Below are 21,351 nucleotides of genomic sequence, written 5' to 3' on the forward strand. Positions count from 1 at the left end.
TAGACTCTAGGACTTAATTTGGACGAAAATACACTTGGTTTTGACTCTAAAGACTCAAAAAGACTCTTTTGGACATATTTGGAACAAATAAGAAAGGGGGTTTTGATTTTGGACGAATTTAAAAGAAAACAAGTAACTTAAAACTTTAAAACAGATTTTAGACGAATTTCAGAAAAAGTAATGGATGATGGGATAGCCAAGGGATACTTCTCCACACATGATACTTTCTAACATAAATTGATTTCCAGTTGTTTTTTCGATAAACCATGAACCTCAACACCCCAGATTAACCGTGACATCACTAATTAACCCTCAGATTTCCCTTAAGTTAGTGGATTGGATGACATCATACGACAACCCAAAGCATTCTTCAAAAGTCCCTTACATGACATCATAATAGAGATACGGTCAAAGATCATTACGTTCAATGGAAATCATAAGTATTGACAAAGCACTTGTAACTATGACATCATGATACGCATGCTAGGAATTTACTTAACATGATTGTGAAAACAGCCTTAACTACTTGTGAATATAAGTTTGTGACGATTATGTGAAACACCCTTATATTCTAGCCCCAAATTCAAGCATGCAAATTAAGTAGGCCTCCCTAATAAACATACAAGAATAAGTTATCCATCAAACGGTTAAGTAAATTGCGTTCATAATTTATGAAATCACAACTGGACTTAATCAACTCATATTATAAATGTAATCATGGTTTCAAAGCATCCCTAGGCTAAAACGAGTTTAGCCTCTCATGTTCATGACAAAACAAAGCAATATAGATTTAAACATTGAAAATAAAAGATAGATTACACCTAAAAACGTCCAACACTCCAACTTGAATGCACAAACGCCCAAGGCTTGGTCTTCCTTCTCCTCCTCCTTGCTAAGTCACGGCACAAGGTCTAGGGTGGTGTTGTGGACGATTTTCTGGGTTTTGGATGGATTTAGGTATGTATGGTGGTGCGGCAAGGGATGATGGTGGTGTATGGAGGTTGGGATGGAGGTGTGGAAGTAGGGGAATGATGGATGGGTGGTTTCAAGGTCACGGCAAAGGGTTGATTTCTGAAGGAATGTATGAATGTTGTGTGAATGGGTGGTGGTCTAAATGGTGCGGCAAGGGCTGTTTATATAGGCTAGTTTGGCACACTTAGTGAAGGAAAAAGATTGCCTAATCCCATTGAAAAAGGGTTAACTCAAGGCAGAAATCAAGTGGGATTTGGAATAGGTAGTGCGGCTAGGAATTAGGGAGTTCTAGAAGGCTAGGTGCGGCACACATGTAGGGATAGGATAAGGTGTTTTAGAAACTGTGTTTAAGGCAGATTCCTAATCCTAAAGGGCCTAGGACATGTGATATAAGAGTAGGAAAAGGATTGTGATTCCTAAACCTACAAGGAATGGTGTCTTGCGGCATTGGTATGGATAAGTCTTCTAGAAACTGAAATAGGTGTTTAGATGTGTAATTGATTCCCCCTAATTAGCTAGGTTTAAGTCCCAATCTGATTTGGATAGGATAGAATAGGATAATGTTAGAGTTAGGATAGGATAAGGTTTCTAGGATAGGATAAGATAAGGTTGGATAAGGTTGGATAAGGTTCCTTGTTTCTTGCTTCTTCCTTATCTTCATTGGAATAGAACTTCTTCCACCAGATTTGTAGCCTTTCCTAGCTCTTCTTGTCTTCAATTTCGTCCATCCTCTTTGCTCCATGGTTAAGCTATCCAATCCATGCCCAAAAATGCTCCAAATAGCCTCAAAATGCACTTTCTTGCTCCCTTTGCCATTAGAACCTAAAAACATACGAAAATGTCTTAAAATACTAAAACAACTATGAATTAACAACATAAATGCACGAAAACAAGCTAAGTAAGTCGCCTAAATATGCTCCTATCAACAAACTAATGAAGTTGTGTGAGCTACCCGAATCCAACAACACAATAACTAGGCAATTCTTGATTAACCCAAAGACCTTCATAGTCTGAATATCTTGAGGAGTCGATGTGCCAAAAACTGCACAAGCTGTGATTTCTACCTATTGGTCATCATGATCCTCACCATGGATATCTTCAATCCTATCAGTAGAGACATCTAATAACAGTAGTTGTTGAGTAGCACAAACATGCCCCCGAACCCATTTCTCTGGACAAGAATAACACAACCCCTTTTTCCTACTATCTTGAAGTTCTTCAAATGACAATTTTCTCACATTACTAGCCCTAGATGTGCTAGAAGAAGAATTATTACCAGATAACAGAGGCACATATTTTGAGGTTGTAACATTACTGAAAGAAGAAGTAGACTTTATGGAGAAATTTCGAACCTTGGTATCTGATAGTTTGATGTCCAATTGGAAAGCCAGAGCAATTGATTCATGTACATCAGATGGGCAAAGCAATTTGACGTCATGACGTAACTTCAATTTCAGTCCTCCGATGAAACAACTTCGTAGCATGATTGAACCGATCTTCGTAGTCCGATTCGCCAATCAACAAAACTCAGAGACGTACTCTTTGAGAGAACCCAACTGCTTCAACTGAACCAGGGCTTCGGTAAAGTCTTCGAATTCAGAGGGCCCAAATTCTTTAAAGAAGATATGAAAAAAATCTTCTCATGCTAGGTGATTCTTGATGCAGTTCCTCCATTGAAACCATTGTAAAGTTTCATTGTCCATATGAAAAGAAGCTATCTATACCTTTTGTGCATCGTCGATCGATAAATAATTGAAATAATGCTCTGCTCGATAAACCCATGCCAAGGGATCATCGCCGTCTGAGAATCGAGGAAACTCAAGCTTGATTAAAGGCGGCCTTGGTTGAAACGACGAATGTTGACAGGAAAAACGTTGACCCATATGATCAATTGGATCCGACAAGGTTTCTTTAGAACTACCCATTAGATTTGGAGAAACGCCATAGTCCACAGGAGCACGATGAGGACGATCAGCGCCAGAAAAATGAAATTCCAAGGCTACGAATTGAGACTCCATTGATACTATTACAGTGGACAAATTCTGCATTATTGACACAATCATCACAATGGAAGATTGGATTTCCTGAACCAAACGTTCAAAAGCTGCTACTCGTGTATCCATGGTTTTGGCACACGTCGTTGCTCGCGACATACAAGAAGCGAAACATGGAGGTTTGTTACTGGCTAATACCAATAATAAAACCTCTGTTCTAACCTTCGCTTGTACATTAATATTTCTTCTGTATTATTCAACAACTTTCTTTATAAGATATCTGATGAGTCGATTTTATACTATATATTATTCCCTATTCTTGGTATATTTTGGTTATTATTTTGGTGAGATTTTGATGTTTTGCTATGTAATGTAGGACATGTGAACTTATTCTGAGCATAAAATAATCAAATGGTGAAATTTTTTAGTGATTCCAATTGCAGCGGGTTCATGAATCTGTCAAGAAGGTTGTATCAAAATTTTATAATTTTATCCCAAAGAATTTGATCATGGTGAATTAATTTATGCTCAGCGTGTAGTGCTGGCAGATTGGGTTGCAGAGATTATTTGTGACTTTTGGGCTGGAAGATTATGGGTTTTGGACTTGGGCTCTTCTTAGAACTTGAAGATGAGGTCCTAATCTTTAATTCAAGTCATTTTGGGCCTGTTTTGGAGCCCTGAATGTCTAGAAACCTGGCTATCTCTTTGATGGGCAGATTTCCTAGTCAGAATAGGAATGTAATTCCTAGTTATCCTTTTGTTATTTTATTTCCTAATTTTTAGAAAACCTTTTCTATGAGGGTTTTAATTTGGAGTAGTATAAATAATGCTTTTTAGCTATTAGGGTTTGGGACGCAACATTGAGAGAATTTAGCATTATTTTGGAGAACTTCAGATGTTTTTAGCTACAAGGTGTTTTCAATCCTTTTTCTAGTTAATATATTTTCTTTAGTTTTTATTATGATTGTTTGTAACTAGTCCTTTTGCTAGGGCGAAGTCACAAACCTTAGCATGAATATGTGATTTTATTAATTTGCTTATGAATTGATGCATGTTTGCTTTGAATTATTAATCACCGATATTAAACTATCTAATTGTCTTAGTGATTCGCGACCATTAGGGCCTTTAGACAAATAATTTGATGCAATTTCTGTTGGAACATCACCTTGAAATTGAAGAGGGCTTCTTGTGATTAGTAATTTAAGTTCACTTAAGAAGGGCTTCACGCTCTTAAGGGTTGCATCGTTTTTCAAAGGGTTTTTGCTTGAACATCATGAGGAAAATATGCGATAGGAAAGTCTAACCTTCAAAGCATGTATGTGGAAATTCATAAGTAATTGGTAAAATTGCATAGGATTGTTAATGGTGATGGCAGAACCCTAGTGTTTAAATTGTTTTCCAAAACTGTTTTCTTTTTCTTTCTTTACTTTGTTGATCTATTTAGTTGCTTTTATTTTAAATTCATTTTTATTTTAAATTTCAAAATCAACATTTTCGAAAATTTGTTCTAAACAATTAGCTAATGATTAGTTTAAATACAAATTATTCATTCAATCCCTGTGGAAAAATGACCTTGCTTAAGCTGCTATACTACGATGACTTTGTACTCTTGCAAGTATTTTTAAGTGTTTTTATCCCTACTTTTGTAGGTGGTAAAAATCCCTATCAATATCCCTGCATTTGCACAAGTGTTCAGTATTTATACCAAACTGCAAGCTAAGGCAGTTACAAGGTATTTCCCTAATTTTATCTCTAACTAACAGATTATTATTGGCACTACCAATCAACAACTACTAACAGACGGGATACTTAGCACTAACAATCAACAATTACTAACAGCATCCTATCATTAGAAGGCTATTCTTATTTTGTGTTTTGTCTATAAGAGACTAAGTGTCTTTTTATCATAATTTTTTTCCCTATTCTTTAGCATCACTATTGATACTCAGAAATGCTACACCAATTATGGAGCTCTAATAATTTAAAAGTTTGCAAAAAATGTAGTTGTCTTTCTTTGCTGACCAACTGTTTGTGCTTTATGTGAAGTAATTAGTTGTCCTGGGGAGAGTGACAGAGGGAAATGACCCACGATGACGAAGATTGCAACAGATAAAAGCAACGTGACAATACTGACATCTGACTCTCCAAAGAATGAAGATCAATGTATGTATAGCAAATCTCAAGACGTGAATGTTTTTTTGGTACAATTGTTTTTGTTTGTTACATGCTATTATTGACGTTGAAAAAATTTCTCGACTTAAAAAAATTCGTAGATGGCGTAATTTGTATAATGTTTAGGTGACTCTAAATTTAGGCATGACTGGTGTATCTCCAGAACTACTGTTGTATAATGTTTAGTATTCTCTTGTACGATCAAGTGATTGGTGTCTTAATGCTTAAAATTGGCATTTGTATAGTTGGAGATCTTGGATGATATGTTGATTGGTGTAGGATGGTCAATGCAGGATTACTTGAAACATGGGAAGAATGATTAGTACCCACCTCTTGCAAATGGTCATAGGCTTTTCCTTCATGACATTAAATGAGTATATGTACGTTGTGCCGTTGCAATGGGCGAGGAAGGGGATATGGTTGTAAGTTTCTGAATCCCCAAATCGCTCCATATCCATGATTTATGTATAAACAGGATAGAACCCCTCAAACTTGGCATTTATACACCTCTAGGAAAAATTAAAGAAGGGTAGTGCTATTCACACACCCATTTTTACCTCTCACACACCCTTGGTAGTTTTTGGCCATTGATCTTTTCAATTCATTCGATTTGATGGCCGGAATTTGAAAGGGGTGTCTGAGAAGTAAAAATGGGTGTATGGATCGCACTACCCCAAAAGAATTAGTATGTATTTTTGGTTTTGCAAGACGAAGAAGTGGTATTCTTTTTGAAATTCTGATAGAATGTTGGTGCAAATAACAAAGAAACTTAAAAAGGTTTTGAAAATGAAACAAGCTTGCATGTAAGCAAACAAATTATGATTACTCTAGCCACTATTGTCAATGCAAATTTTCGTCGTCTTCAGTCTTGACGAAAATGCATCTGCAAAACAATCAACACCTTTGATCAAAGACCTAAGCCTCACACACTCACGAGGTAGGGGGGTTAGGTTAACGGATCTCCGATGCCTAAGTTAGTTTCTCTGAGAGAGTAAAGTGTTTAAGGTTTTTTTAGGGTTGCAAAAGCTCTAAAAATTTGGTAGAATATGAGGTATTTATAGGGATAGGGCCAACCATAGTGTTTAATGGAGAGATATTCTCTAAATATTCCCAAGATATTAAATAGGAAACAATATCTAGAGATAATGGTGTAATTATCCCTAATTTATTTAAATTAGGATTACCTACTTGATTGGAGTCAATCTTTAAATGGGAATGCATTAAAGATAAGATTTGGGTAATTAATCCTTATCTTTAATTCCTTGCCAAGGGCTGATGAGTTATGTGCAGTCGTATTCAGCTGCTAAGACCTCCAGGGATGCGAGCTGCGTGTCGGAGTATCTGAGAAGCCTACCCATTTTTAAAGGGCAATCTTGTCTTTCTTGAATAAAAGTTCACGTATCGCCTCCAGAATTTTTGGGATTATTTTAGGCTCCACAAATGCCCCCACACCTACTGTGTTGCACGCAGGATAATAGGTATAGGAATTTCAAGCTGTTTAGGCTTGTAAAATTGCTTCCCAATTTGAACTTGATCTTCTTTCTTGATTTAGAGATAGACTTCTTCTAAGAAAAGGAAAACAATTGCCCCCAATACCTATTTAATTCTTCCTTAAGTAAAGGATTAAATAAATTTGGAGTGCGATCATTATTCCAACAAGGAAGATAAGCCAGAGGAAATTTGTATTCCTCCTCCCTTAGTGTTCTTCTTTTCTTGCCCTTGCAAAGAGTCGTTTCTCGTTGTTGTTGTTCTTCTTAGTGCTGCACCAAGGTAAAAAAAATTTTGAATTTTCTTTTTCTTGAATTTTTTTGGGAGTCTTGGGACTTGAAAAATTGGCTTGGCAGGGGCCGAGAATGTATGAGTGGCATGGCAAGGATGCCATGGGGCTGCAAATGGTGCGGCAAGAGGATCGGCTCGGCTTGGCCGAGATGTTGGCGTCTTTAAGGCGCTGAAAGGTCAGCTCGGGCCAGGCTTAAGGGCTGCTGGGCAGGGGCCCATGCCAGTGGATGGTGAGAGGGAGAGAAATCGGCGTGGGCCAGCTCACTAGTGTCTTCGATCTAGGCCGAGAGGCCTAGGCTCGCTTTGGGACATACTAGGCATGAAAGAAAAAGAAATGAATGAGGCAAAGACCTCCCCACTCGCCGGATTGAGCGGAATGGGCTGCATGCATAGAGGCATGAGGCATTCGGGCCGCGTTGTGGTGTAGAGGAGAAGGAAAGAGGTGCGGGGCACTCGTCTCATTTTCTGTTGGTTTGGGCTGAAGGGTTATACGGGCTCGCTTGGAGCGTCTGGCATGCGAAGGAAAAAAGGGGAGAGAAGGCGATGGCCTTCCCCCGAGTTGGGTCGAGCTGCTTGCAAAGAAATGTGAAGGTTGTGAGGCTTGGCGCAAGGGTGCTGGGCTCACGGTCCTTCTATTTCTATTTTTTATTTTCTCCTCGCGAGCTGCCTTATAAATATTTTTCCTCGTACTTTTTGCACAGATTTTGAGATGTCTTCATTCGATCGTAAGAGTGACGAATATCCTCTACCCTTGTACCGTTAAGGTGGTTCTTCCGACAAAGCGGGCTATTCTAAGGTTGTGCATGTCAAGATCAATTCCAACGAGCTATTTTAGGATTTTCTTAAGGTGTACAAGCATGCGATTCCATTAGGGGTTCGCGTTAAGCAGGTGAAGGATGAAACGGACATGAGCATAAATGCGTCTTTTCTAGGAGGTGATATGCTCTATGAAATGCGTGCCTGCTTAGTGCTCTCCAAATGCAATTTTTACGTTGCTGGGATTCTCGAACTTTAGTAGGTTTTTTTATTTTGGCTTGACCATAAATGAGTTCTGGTACTTCTTTGAGATCGGGCACAAGGAAGGTGTGGGGCAGCTGAGGTCTCGCCAAAGGCTGCTCGATGCTTCTATAAAAGGTGATCATGAGTGGGTGAGAGATACCTTGGAGGTGAACGAACAGTGGGAGTTTGACTCTTCTCTTGAGCTGTGTGTCCCGATTGCCTTTATCAGTGGTAAGTGAACTGCTTCATTCTTGTCTTGCTTGAATTTTTGTCCAGCTACTTCATGACTTCAATTTATTGATCGTTCTTCTCACTTTGTGTAGATTCGGAGTTTGGCTCGACTCCAAGGACTTCGGCAGATATGAAGAAAATACACATTGCCTTAGGCATTCTTGTTGAGTACCATGAGTATCGCTAGATGCTCAGTCCTCTTCATTGGGAGAAAGACATGCTGCCTCTAAATGAAGAGATAAAGTGGATAAAGGATGAGGCGTTGGCTCATCCGATCGCTGCTGTAGAGCCAGTTGCCAATGTGGGTGGAAAAAAGAAATCTTCCTCACCTGCTTATGAGCCTTCGGCGGAGAAGAAGCCAAGAACTTCTTTTGCTGCTCATGGGAGCACGTCTGCAGTTGAGAAGCTTGTCATTGATCTAATTTCCCCCAAGGTGGCGAAGAAGACCATTGAGCTTGAGCCTATAAAACCTGCTGCTCCAAAGGTGACCGCATCCATTGCTGAGAGGCTTGCTCAGTGGAAGGGTTCGGTGGTGCCCCTTATGTCCGAGTTTGTATCGAAATGTTCGTCTAGAACCAAGGCTGGTTCGGCTTCTGAGAGGCTCACCTCTATGAAGAGCAGGAAGGTGGATTATGTTGCTAAAGTGGCTCATGGGCATGTTCCTCATTCTGTCATGACTGACTTGTCTGCTGAAAAAGGGAAATCTGCTCGCACGGGTAGTTGTAAGAGATCCACTAAGTCTAAGGCTGGAGAGTTTCCTGAGGTTTGTGCGCTGCTAAAAGCTGACCTACTTGAGGACGTCAATGCATGTGCCAAGTTTGTTGACAGTGTTGGGAAAGTTATTGTTCGCTCAGACTTCTTTGTGAAGTATACTGCCTACTCGAAGAGGTCCTCCCTAATTGCCACAATGCATAAGACTTTGATCCTGGTAGCTGAGTTTATGCATGTTGATCAGGATGCTGTCAAGTATGCTAAGGAGGTCGAAGTGGTGTTGGTGGCTCATCTATGCTCAGCTGCTGAAAAAATCGAGAAGCTCGAATCTGAACTTGTCGTTTTGAAGGGGTCTGATGTATGTATCCCCACTTCTGTGCAGCTAGAGATTGCTTATCAAGAGGTCATTGACTTGAAGATTAGGCTTAGTGGGACTCAAGCGATGTTGGAAGTTGTAGAGAAAGAAGTCAGTAACGTTTCTCCAGTGGTCGAGAACCTTGAGTGTGTTAATTCAGAGCTACGATCTACTTGTTTTACCAAAGATGAGGAGCTTATCTTAATGCATGTTGAAGTGTCTCGTCTCAAAGAGGTTGCCAGTAAGCTTGAGTCCAAGGAAGTGGATCTACAAGGTGCGTTGTTTGCTAGTGAGAACCTGAAAAAGGAATTGGATAAGATACAGGGTGCTCACACTGGGCTTGTTGAGGAGAATGTGCAGCTAAAGAATGGGAAAGATGGTCATGAAGTGGTACTTGCTTCTTGTCAGGTCGATTTATACAAGCTTGGCTATGTAGACCATCTCTAAGGTAGGCTGTCGGATTATGAGTTTTCTGAGAAGGACTTCGAGACTTTTTTCATTTCTCCAGTTGATCTGCTTAATTTCTCGTTTGAGGCTGCCTTTGGTGGAGCAGCTGAGGGTCAGGCAATCCAAGCAAGGGTGGCTGAGGATGAGCTGATAGAAGCTTTGGTTACTATAAGCGGTGCAGCAACTAAAGGCATGGCAGTTGAGGAACCAGTGGTTGCACAGGCTGCCAAGAAGTAGTCTTTTTGCTTAGACTTAGGAATTTTCTTCTTTTCCTTTTTGTTTTTCTTTATTTGAACTTTGCTGGCCTTCGAGCCGGTTTATCAATTTGCTAGAAATTTAATAAACAGCTTTCCTTGGTTTGCTTTATCCTTTTGTTTCGCCATGTTTTTTACAAAACTTTATCCTAGGACGGTTGGCTGGGTGAGCTGCCTCAGTGAAGCAGTCGATCCAACGTTGTCACTTAGGTTTTAGCTTTGTCTTCAAGGTTTTACCTGCAAGAGGAAAAAGTGCGAGATTTCTAACTTATAAAACTGGCGATCAACCTTCGTAAGAAGTAGGTGAATTCGTGTAGCTACTATAGTTATGAATCTCTGCTTTGGATGGCTTCATACTTTAGCCCTCCCAGGGCGTATTGCGAAATGTTTAACATATAGGGTCAGCGACCAAACACGTACTTCTCGTAGAAAACAAAGGAGTTCGCATGACCACTATCGTCGTCCTTTGGCTTTTGAGTGGCTTTTTAAGCCTAGGCCATCCCGAGGCGTGTTGCAAAGTTTTAACTTATAGAGCTCTCGGCCGGACTTATGCTTCTCGTTGGAAGTAGAAGAGGTCCGCGTAACTACTATAGCCATAACTCGGCTTTGTCCCAGCAAAACTTAAACTATATATCGTCGGCCGGAAGTGCTGCTTTTAAGCAAGTAGGAGAATCCGCGTAGTTATAGCAGGTGTAAGTCTCGGCTTACGGATTGCCTTAGGTTGTTAGCCATTGGGTCATTGCTCGGGCATCTTACTTACAAAAGTAGACGACCTGCATAACCACTTCAGGAGTCGTCTCTGGCTCTCGAAGGCGTTTTAGGCTTGAAGTATAGGCAGAATCGTACTTCAGAGGCCACATTCTTCTTAGCTATGACTTGATTTGCAGGTCTCTTAACTAGTATTGCAACACTTTAAAACCAAGCCACGTTTATGAAGACTTGCATGTCGAAGACAGACCATCTTATCACGCGAGCTTTTTCATGGGTAGGGGTCCTGCACTTAGTGTCTCTTTCGGTTAGAGAACTGGGATCCCGTGGAATTAAATCCTTCAATTGGCTAAGTCTATTCCAAGGGAAGGACTATCGTGGCCAATTCTAGGAATCGTCTGGCCCAGGTAGTCGTTGTATTTAGGGGGAACTAAACAGTCATACTACCCATCCACGTCTGGATATTCCAGATCAGTTTACCCTCCCCATATTGGAGAGCTTACCCGGATGGGTGTCGGGGAATTAGTTTATCATCTCGCGTTAGAAAGCTTACTCGGATGAGTGTTGTGGAATTCGTTTACCCTCTTACACTGGAGAGCTTACGCCATGTTTGCAAGGTAGAGGGCGTCTTCTGCTTGTCACAAGGTTTGTCAGCTTGTTTATGCATTTGGCCCAAGCTTGTGAATAATTCTTTCAATCTTTACTGAAAATATAGGCTTTTATTCACTTTGCTCGTAGGTAGTAATGGCATAACAACTTATAATTCTCGGCATGTGAGGTATTGTTTGTCGAGTTGCTTGAGTCTTCGAACTTTCTTCGTCTTGAATAGGGTTCAAGGAATGGTAGGAGGTCACACATAGTACTTTCTTAAGTTATAGGCATTCCACTACTTGTCGATTTCTTTATCGTTCATAGTGGTGAGGGTGTAGCTGTCCCTGCCACCTACTCGACTGATTTTGTACGAACCTTCCCAGATGGGAGCCATCTTTTTAAAGCATTCCCCTCGGGCAGTGATGAAGGCTTTTCTAAGGACTAAATCTCATGGCTGGAACTGCCGGATTTTCTAAGGACCATCTCCTTCTTGTTTTGCTCTAAATTTGGCAGTACAGTGCTGATGCTTGGCACCACGACGTTGGTAGGAATGATCACCTCAGAACTATACGTGAAGTAGAATGGAGTTTCGCCGGTTGCTCATCTTTTGGTGGTGCGGTTTGTTCATAAAACACTGAGGAGCTTATCTGGCCACTTGCCCTTTTTGTAAAGCAGTAAAAAATGGTCTTGTTGGACGCATTGGCCTACCAGTTGCCCTACGGATACCGGGGCGTGGACATGTGCTGCTTGATGCCATATTTTTTTAAAAACTTTGCCAGATCTTTGCCCACGAACTGCGGACCATTGTTGGTGATGATGAAGTGTGGGATGCCGAAGCGAGATATGATGTTCTTCTATATGAAGCGTTCTATGTCTATCTAGGTAGTTGTAGTCATGGGTGTGGTTTCAACCCATTTTGTGAAGTAGTAAGTCGCTATAATCATCATGCCTCTACCCCCAGTGGTAGGCGGCATTGGTCTCACCAAGTCGATCTCCCATTGCATGAATGGCCAAGGGTTTATGGGTGGAGTTCACTAGCAGGTAGTGCGGGCACGGGCTTGAAGCGCTTGTAGCTGTTGCACCTGTGTACATACTCTTTGGCATCTTAATGCATGGTTGGCCGGTAATAGCCAGCGTTAAGGGTCTTCAGGTCGTCAGGAGAGGCCTTCTGCATGAATGGTAAATTTCCGCCATCTTCAGTCTTGAGGAAAATGCATCTTCAAAACAATCAACACCTTTGATCAAAGACCTAAGCCTCACACGCCCTCAAGGTGGGGTGTGGTTAGGTCAACAAATCTATGATGCCTAAGTTAGTTTTTCTGAGAGAGTAAAACGTTTAGGGCTTTTTTAGGGTTGCAAAAGCTCTACAAATTTGGTAGAATATGAAGTATTTATAGGGAAAGGGCCGGCCATAGTGTTTAATGGAGATATATTCTCTAAATATTCCCAAGATATTAAATAGGAAACAATATCTTGAGATAATGGTGTAATTATCCTTAATTTATTTAAATTAGGATTACCTACTTGATTGAAGTCAATCTTCAAATGGGAATGTATTAAAGATAGGATTTGGGTAATTAATCCTTATCTTTAATTCCTTGCCAAGGGTAGGTGAGTTGTGGTCAGTCATATTCAGCTGCTGAGACCTCCAAGGATGTGAGCTGCGCATGGGAGCATCTGAGAAGCCTACTCATTTATTGAAGGCAAACTTGTCTTTCTTGAATAAAAGTCCACGTGTCGCCTCTAGAATTTTTGGGATTATTTTAGGCTCCAAAACTATAACATAGATAGTTCGTGTTAGATGAATGAGTTACGTGATCAGTAGTTCATTACCCTCTCTGGAATTGTTCTCTGATCCTCATGACTTTCCTTGTTGCTTTTTTAAGATTATGTTACATTACTGCAGGTGGTTGCTGGCAAAGGGCATGAAGCATATCAGATAGAAGGTGACAAAAAAGAGTTCTTCGATGACCGGGAAGAGTGCCGAAAGGCATTGCGGTATGTTGACGAGCAATTCGTTGAGTATTGAAGAAGTTATGAATGTTTAATACTTACCAGATTCCAGCAAGTTTTCCAATTTTTTTTGCAGATCAGAAACCTTTCAGGCTATTTTCCAACCATCCCTGGCAACCATTGGGCTTCCAAATAGGTATAATCTTGTTCTACACTTTCCTATCTTCATTTTGATATATTATGGGTCGAATTTGGTTAAGAAACAATTGAGTTACGAAGCTTTGAAAATTGTCCAAACTTTTAGCTAAGACCTCCGGGACACTTAACGTAGTTTTTAACGGAATGACCAACATAATGAATGGTGGACAATCTTAGGGACCATTTCTATTGATTTTCAATCTCAGCGATCAAAGTGATGTGTTATGCAAATCTCAGTGATCATTTTGGTTAAAAAGCCTTTAGTTAATCATATACACTTTCCATTATGGCCTGAGCTAATATTTTACTTTTTAATTTTTTTTATTTTTTTTGGACTAAATTTTAGCAATAATTCTTTAATTTTAACTCAATATTTTAGTAATCATTCCTTAACTCTAATTCAATATTTTAGCAATGATTCCTTAACTTTAACTCAATTGGAGCAATAGTCTTTTAACTAAAAATTCATTACCATTGATCATTCAACTTATTAAAACATGCATCAGTTGTCCCTTAACTAAAAATTCATTACCATTGGTCCCTCAATTTTAACCCAATTGGAACAATGATTCCTCAACTTTAACCTAATTGTACTAATGGTTCTTCCAACATAACTTATTTTGACAAAATTCTGACGAAGTTGACGAAAAGAATCATAACTACATGTTTTGATGAGTTGAAACATCTCAATTGTTGTAATGATCCTTTAAACACAACTTATTTTAATAAAATTCTAATGAAATTGATGAAAATTTTCCGAATAAAATTCTAATTACACATTTTCCTAAGTTGAGAGATATTTTTATTCGAGGAACAATATGATTAAGGTTCAACAGTAAGCATCCTAAAATACATAAACAAAAGCCCCTTTCTTTCTTCTTCTAGCTACAATCTCTGGAAATCTGTGATGCAGAGAAGGAAGAAACAATAGGAAGGGGAAGGGGAAGGGGTTCAAGAACTCATGGATTTGCAAAGGCTTTGTAGGTTACTCTTTGTTTCTGCTCTGATTATTCTACTGGTATGTCGTCCGAGCTCTGTCACTGCCGGAGATATAGTGCACGATGACGATTCATCTCCGAAGAAGCCCGGGTGTGAGAACAATTTCGTTTTGGTAATCTAATGCTACTTTTTCTTTCCGACCCTTTTCGGTTTTTTTTTTTTTTTTTTTTTTTTTTTTTTTGGTTTTTTGGTTGTGTTTTGGATAATGGGTTTTGTGTAAAATTGGTTCATTTGTATATTATCCGATTAAAATTTTCATTTTTGGGTAATTTGGAGCTGTTAATTTACCCCCATGAAGTTAAAAGTATTGAGTTTGCTTTGTTTTGGTTGTTTTTTGGATTGGAATTGGGTTGTTGTTGTTGTTTGGTTTTACTGAAATTGATACGAACAACATAAGTTACTGCTCAGTAAGTTTCTATATCCTCCCTGTGTAGGCATCCTGCTCGTACTTATATATTTCCTTCTATTTTTCTCCTGGCCTTCGAAATGTTTCCCTTTTGGGTGGATAAAGGAGTTTGGGTTGGATGTTTATCGTTTTCCTCTACTACATTGAACTTTAGTAATTAATTTGAAGTCATACTTTATATTTTGTACTGTCTCGTGATTGTGGATTGAGAACTGGTAGTGGCAATGGTATTTAAGCCATGAAGTTTTCGGGGACGGAGACATTATGGATGGATAAACTCTCCACTCTTTTGGGTTTTGAGTCATAATGATGTTTCCTTCTCTTTTTGTTTTTAAATTATATTTCGTTTCCTGTTTTAAATTGATAGTGAAATATGTTGACTTGTGGTCAGCTGTTATTTGCTGGGACATATACCGATGTTTCCATAAAATTTCTTTTTTTTTTTTTGAAAAAAAACCTGATAGTTCGTATCTTGTTTTGAGGAAAGTTGGTTTCAATCGGCTTTAGTGAAGTTCTTTTTCTGGATGGATCATGTGAAATAGACGACCTTTTGGAATTTATGTTTCTATGTATATATGATTACTGCTCTGTCACAAACTGTTTTGCAGGTAAAAGTTCAAACTTGGGTTGATGGAGTTGAAGCAAGTGAGTTTGTTGGTGTGGGTGCTAGATTTGGAACTACCATTGCATCAAAGGAGAAAAATGCACAACAAACTCGCCTTGTACTTTCTGATCCTCGCGATTGTTGCAGCAAACCAAAAAAGAAGGTTTTATGTATAAACTATATTCTCTTGACATTTGTTGTCACACATATCAAGCATATAAATTATATGTTTGTTAACATCAATTTCACATGTTGCTTTTTCGCTCTTGTTTAGCTTGCTGGAGATGTCATCGTGGTGGACCGAGGCCACTGCAAATTCACAACTAAGGCAAATATTGCCCAAGCTGCCAATGCTTCTGCTGTCCTTATTATAAATAACCAGAAAGGTAAAGATTTTATGTCCGTGCTATATGATGTGTAGCATTATGCAGCAATGGTGCGTTGAGGAAGCTTCAGTATCTAAATATTTTATCTGCGAGTGTGTGTGTGTGTGTGTGTGTGTATCTGCGAGTGTGTGTATGTATCTGCGAGTGTGTGTGTGTGTGTGTGTGTGTGTATCTGCAAGTGTGTGTGTGTGTGCACGCACGCGCGCGTGCGTGTATTTTTGTTGTTGTACTGCTTAGGGAGATGGAAACTATCATCTTAGTTCTCATTTTCGTGTGTGTATGCATGTATTTTTGTTGTTGTACTGCTTAGGGAGATGGAAACTATCATCTTAGTTCTCATTTTCCTAGTTAAGAGACTAATTTTCGAGGTTTCTTTTGGTATATATGATTGTTGAAACATAGAAATGTAACAAGCGGAAATAAAATGCATTGCAACCGTTTTCATTTCATATCAAACTTCTCTTTTTGTTGCAGAACTTTACAAGATGGTGTGTGAGCCAGATGAAACTGCTCTAGATATTCACATACCAGCAGTCATGCTCCCACATGATGCTGGTTCGACCTTGGAAAATATGCTAATGAGCAATTCATTGGGTAAGGTTCTTTACACTCAGGTGATTTCTAAGCTACAAAAGTTTGTAACAGTTCTATGGGTATGCTTTTTTCGTTTTTTACTCTATACTCGGCTTATTCATTTGTCTTAACTGGTTGTACTTTTCAATCACGTTTCAGGTTGTAAATAATTTTAGAACTCTTGTTGGGTATACTATACATGGATACCTATACCTTTACTGGATAGCTTTCTAATTGTAGGTTCTCTGCAGTGTCTGTGCAGCTGTACTCTCCAAAGCGACCTGTAGTTGACATCGCAGAAGTATTTTTATGGTTGATGGCAGTCGGCACCATCTTGTGTGCATCCTTTTGGTCTGCATGGAGTGCCAGAGAAGCAGCTATTGAACATGAAAGGCTATTAAAGGTCTCCTTTTCCCAACCGTAACGAAATAGTTTTAGGTTTATATTTATATGTTCCTCTCCCAGAGTGTTGTTCTACTGACAGTTTGTTGTAAGTATTGACTTCAAATATCTTGTCTTGTAGGATGCTGCTGATGAAATTCCACGTGCCAAAACTCCTCTAGGTTCTAGTGTAGTAGACATCAGCACAACATCAGCGGTCTTGTTTGTTGTTATTGCATCATGCTTCTTGGTTGTACTGTACGAGCTTATGTCATCCTGGTTTGTTGAGCTTTTGGTGGTTCTTTTCTGCATAGGTGGTGTAGAGGTATGAGTCCTCCCAGTTCTAATTATCAACGTATTATACCTCTCTATACTCACTTTTATACTCGCACAAAGCTTTCATCTCAAGTTCCCTGCACAGTAAACATTTACATTCTGAAGTTATTCTGCAGGCTGTTGTTTTGTAATGTTAACGTATTTGACATTATATAGTTTGTGCTTATTGCTTTATCCAATGGTTATATCTAACTTCATCAATCTTTATATCCAGGGATTGCAAACTTGCTTGGTTGCGTTGTTATTGAGGTACAATTTGTTTCATCTCTTATTGAGAATTTCTGACACTTTATTATGATTCTCCTTTTAATCACCTGACTAGCGACTGTGTGCTATCAATTTTTGTTTATTTATTTTTCAGTGTCAGTGTGTGCCTGTATGCATATGGGCCAATCAAAATTTCAAGTGAATACTTCTATATTTCCCTTTATCTTGGGATGGTTTATCATAAGATTACGGGGCAGTTGTCTTCAATGTGGACATTGTCATTCTTCATATCTTCTGATTCTCTGAATATTTTCTAGAACATTATTCAAGAATTTTGAGTATTTCACACAACTTTTAAGCTGCTGTAACTGCAACTTTGACAATCTTGAGTTCTAGGTTAATTTCACTGAATCATTTCAGTAAACTAAAGACAGACCAGAAAACTGGTGATTGAATGAGTCATGCAGTGATAACTCCCTTTAAGGTCTTAAACTAGTTATATATTTCCGCAGGTGGTTCAAACGTACTGGAGAATCGTACATTAAAGTACCTATCTTGGGAGCAGTTTCACACCTAACTTTGGCTGTTTCTCCATTCTGCATAACATTTTCTGTTCTTTGGGCAGTTTATCGCAACATTTCCTTTGCCTGGATTGGTCAAGATATACTTGTAAGATAACTTGTCCTATCAAAAGAATTCTTCCCAATGGTATTACAGATTTGTCTCTTCTTTCTTGAACTGAAAGCAATGCAGTATAGATATTGTCTCAACTAATGATGGTTTTCATTTTAATGATTCTTTGATCAGGGAATCGCGTTGATAATCACAGTTCTTCAAATTGTTCGAATACCTAATCTGAAGGTAATACTTCAAACTAATGATGGCTTTCATTTTAATGATTCTTTTACTGGTATTCCTCTTTTTGGCCCGAAATTAGTTAGTAGTTGGTAAAAACATAGTAGGCAATTTGTTTTCCAAACACTCTAAACCACTGCTCATTCATGGTAGTAATTGACTCTAATTATGGGTTTGTAGCTGTTAAAGTGCAAGGTGTCCCACCTGTGCAGTTGAATATCTCTGCGTATGAAAATTTCTACTGGAATTTGATTGACTTCAAATATTTACACTTGTTGTACTTTTTGATTTGCTAAATGTGTTCACCCCTTATGGTGTCTCTACTGTTAATGATGTCAATCAAAAATTTCAGATGTGTATTTCTTCCTCAACATTGTCTAGTCATTCGAAAAGTTGATCTTCTTAAATCACTTGTCTTTTGTTATTGGATGGTAGTTGTTCATCTCGGAAGTTTTAATGAAAATGATACTAGATAAGTATATGTATGTGTAATATGTATATATGCATAATTGTTCCTAGAAACTTATAAAGTGGTTCTGTTAATCAGGTGGGTACGGTCCTCCTTAGTTGTGCCTTCTTGTATGACATCTTTTGGGTGTTTGTTTCTAAGAAGTTGTTCCATGAAAGCGTGATGATTGTGGTAAGTGATCCTTGCACATTTCTCTACTTGCTACATTTAGGGCCCATATTATATAAAGATGTCATTTTTGAGGGATTTTAAATGCTTGAGTCATTTAATGGCTCGGTGTCGCTTTTACAGGTAGCCCGTGGCGACAAAAGTGGAGAGGATGGTATTCCAATGCTTCTAAAGATCCCACGCATGTTCGACCCATGGGGTGGTTTCAGCATCATAGGATTTGGTGACATCCTATTACCAGGCCTGCTTGTTGCATTCTCACTCAGGTTTAGTCTCCACATCCTATCCCAATTTGCAAAAGCATTTCTCAATGTGTCAAAATCTGGCACTGTTTATATGGAGTAGATATTTAGCATTACTCTTAATTGTTTTTCCAGGTATGATTGGTTGGCAAATAAGAGTCTCCGTGCTGGGTACTTCTTATGGGTGATGATTGCTTATGGATTAGGTAAGATATAATAAAGATATAATAAAGAGAGCGTTTTTCAACAACTACTGTATAAGGTTTTAGCCGTGTTTCCCGGAAAGAAAAAAAACATGATTTTTCGAATTCTTTGGCAGGTCTTCTCATCACATACGTGGCATTAAACTTGATGGATGGGCATGGCCAACCAGCACTTCTTTACATTGTTCCATTTACACTCGGTAAATCCCCTTCTTTCTCGTTCACTATAAATCTAGTCCAACGTTACCCAGCCATTTAACGTTTAAACACGTGAGTAAAGCCCAAGGGCACCGCACATACGATAATTTGTCTTGTCAAGCAATCAAGAACCAGGCCGGATAGTTTATTTTCGAATAATTCTTGGTGTAGTTTTAAGTTAAACTGATCAAAATTTGCACTCCAACGCAGGCACTTTGCTGACATTAGGTAAGAAGAGAGGTGATTTACAGATTCTGTGGTCGAGAGGTGAACCGGAAAGACCCTGCCCACATATCGAGCTTGAAGGCAGTCAAGAAGTGAACGAATCAAAGTAATTAGAAGGCATTTTCTTGTATGATATTTTAGTGTTGGCATTGTATAATTTGTAGAAATCTGGCAAAGAACCGACGAGCTTTATCTTAATTTGGTAATCTTGTATGTAAGCTTTTTGCCCTTTGAATTGAAGGAGGGCGCTCTATCAATTTTGCGGAATTTTATTGACATAAGCAAGAGCAGATGGAAACTTCAAACGAGTTTTAAGGTGCGGGCCGGAGTCTGCAGACTTTAAGTGTGGACCGCAGTTTGCGGACTTTAGGTGCAGACCTGATATGGTCCGTTGGATCAAGTTTGAGCGGTACAAAACAAATCCATCAAAACAAACTGTAGGATTAAATCCAAATGGTGCTTGGCAATCGTTATTATTATTTTTTTTCAACTTAAGCTCTCTCCCCTCGACAACCGTTACCATTCTTAAAGTTGTTGTCTCCTTTGCCCAGAACTCTCCCTCTTCAGCCAACATTTTCAAAAAAAAATTGCAGTAAGATGTACAGTTATGAAAACTTGTTGACATGTTATTGTATAGATATATATTGTTGAATTTGGTAGTGTTAAGGGTATGTCTTTACATGTTCCAAAGTTGAAGCACCGTTACCTCGGACTCTAGCGAACTTTACATATTCCATACTTTCAAGACACGATTTGGAATTTGACAAACGAAGAATGAGAGAAATAGAGTGGGAAAACCCTATTTTTCAAGAGTAAGAACTAACTGACATTTTCTACTCCTAAATGTCAAGATTTTATGAGTTTATATAAAATTCAAGTACTACTTATTAAAGAAATGTAATTTTCATCTATAAATAGACACCATTTTGCTAACAATTATATATTCATTGAAAAGATCCATGTCCTAACTCTAGTGCCATTTCAAAAAGGATGGCACCTAGTGAATTCAAAGTAACTCACGATTATAATTTTCCATTCAAATGTTAAATTACATAATATGATTTAGGGACACTTTGGATGCGGTTCCTAGCTATCAATATTCTTTGACATAAACCTTGTCTGTTTTTAGTTTTTTATTGAAGGCCTGATAATAATATAATAGTGTAAGTTACTATATTTTTTAAATTAAAAATTAAAAATTGAAATTTGTATTTGTCTATATTAATGAGATCTTAAATATAATCCATAATTTGTGGGATTAAAAATAATAAAATATAAATTATACTCTGTGTTATATTGTGTGTGTGTGTGTGTGTGTGTATGGGTACATTCATCAAAATTAACAACAAAAAAAAAAATTGTACCAAACCATGGATACACTCTTCAAAACACAGAAAAAAGAAGAAGATATTAGGCTTAATAACATTAGTAAATTTCTTTCATTAAACTTGACATAGATACATTCTCAAATCAACGAAAAAAAGAATGTACCCATATAAGCTTAAAAATGAATTAAATTTTTTTAATGGATTTTATATTAAAAAAATCAGTACATTTTATATAAAAAAATTTACACATTTTATATTAAAAAAAAAAGGTACATATAACAAATTGGTATATTTAAGAATGGGTACATTTAAGATTAAAAAAATGAAAATGATATGAATTGGTATATCTCTATTAATTAATGAAACCCTCTTTGTCAACTAAAAAAGGGTGAAAGGACTATTTAGTC

The 21,351-nt window shown here is 38.3% G+C and overlaps 1 protein-coding gene and 1 pseudogene across 1 annotated transcript; both read left to right on the plus strand.

Annotated features, from left to right (window-relative positions):
• The window catches only part of LOC137712228 (UDP-N-acetylmuramoyl-L-alanyl-D-glutamate--2,6-diaminopimelate ligase MurE homolog, chloroplastic-like), a 30,593-nt pseudogene extending 17,351 nt beyond the window's left edge, over nucleotides 1–13,242 (plus strand).
• Nucleotides 13,243–14,306: 1,064 nt separating this feature from the next.
• Nucleotides 14,307–19,897, plus strand: LOC137712798 (signal peptide peptidase-like 2). The gene is made up of 14 exons (XM_068451960.1): nucleotides 14,307–14,475; nucleotides 15,378–15,536; nucleotides 15,648–15,759; nucleotides 16,234–16,353; nucleotides 16,584–16,735; nucleotides 16,856–17,038; nucleotides 17,264–17,298; nucleotides 17,769–17,925; nucleotides 18,064–18,117; nucleotides 18,659–18,751; nucleotides 18,872–19,014; nucleotides 19,126–19,196; nucleotides 19,310–19,393; nucleotides 19,602–19,897. Exons 1-14 carry the CDS (start codon nucleotides 14,326–14,328, stop codon nucleotides 19,724–19,726), a joined length of 1,638 nt encoding a protein of 545 aa, XP_068308061.1. The 5' UTR covers nucleotides 14,307–14,325; the 3' UTR covers nucleotides 19,727–19,897.
• The last annotated feature ends 1,454 nt before the right edge of the window (nucleotides 19,898–21,351 follow it).

Source organism: Pyrus communis, chromosome 13 (assembly GCF_963583255.1).
Source record: "Pyrus communis chromosome 13, drPyrComm1.1, whole genome shotgun sequence".
NCBI classification, from domain to species: domain Eukaryota; kingdom Viridiplantae; phylum Streptophyta; class Magnoliopsida; order Rosales; family Rosaceae; genus Pyrus; species Pyrus communis.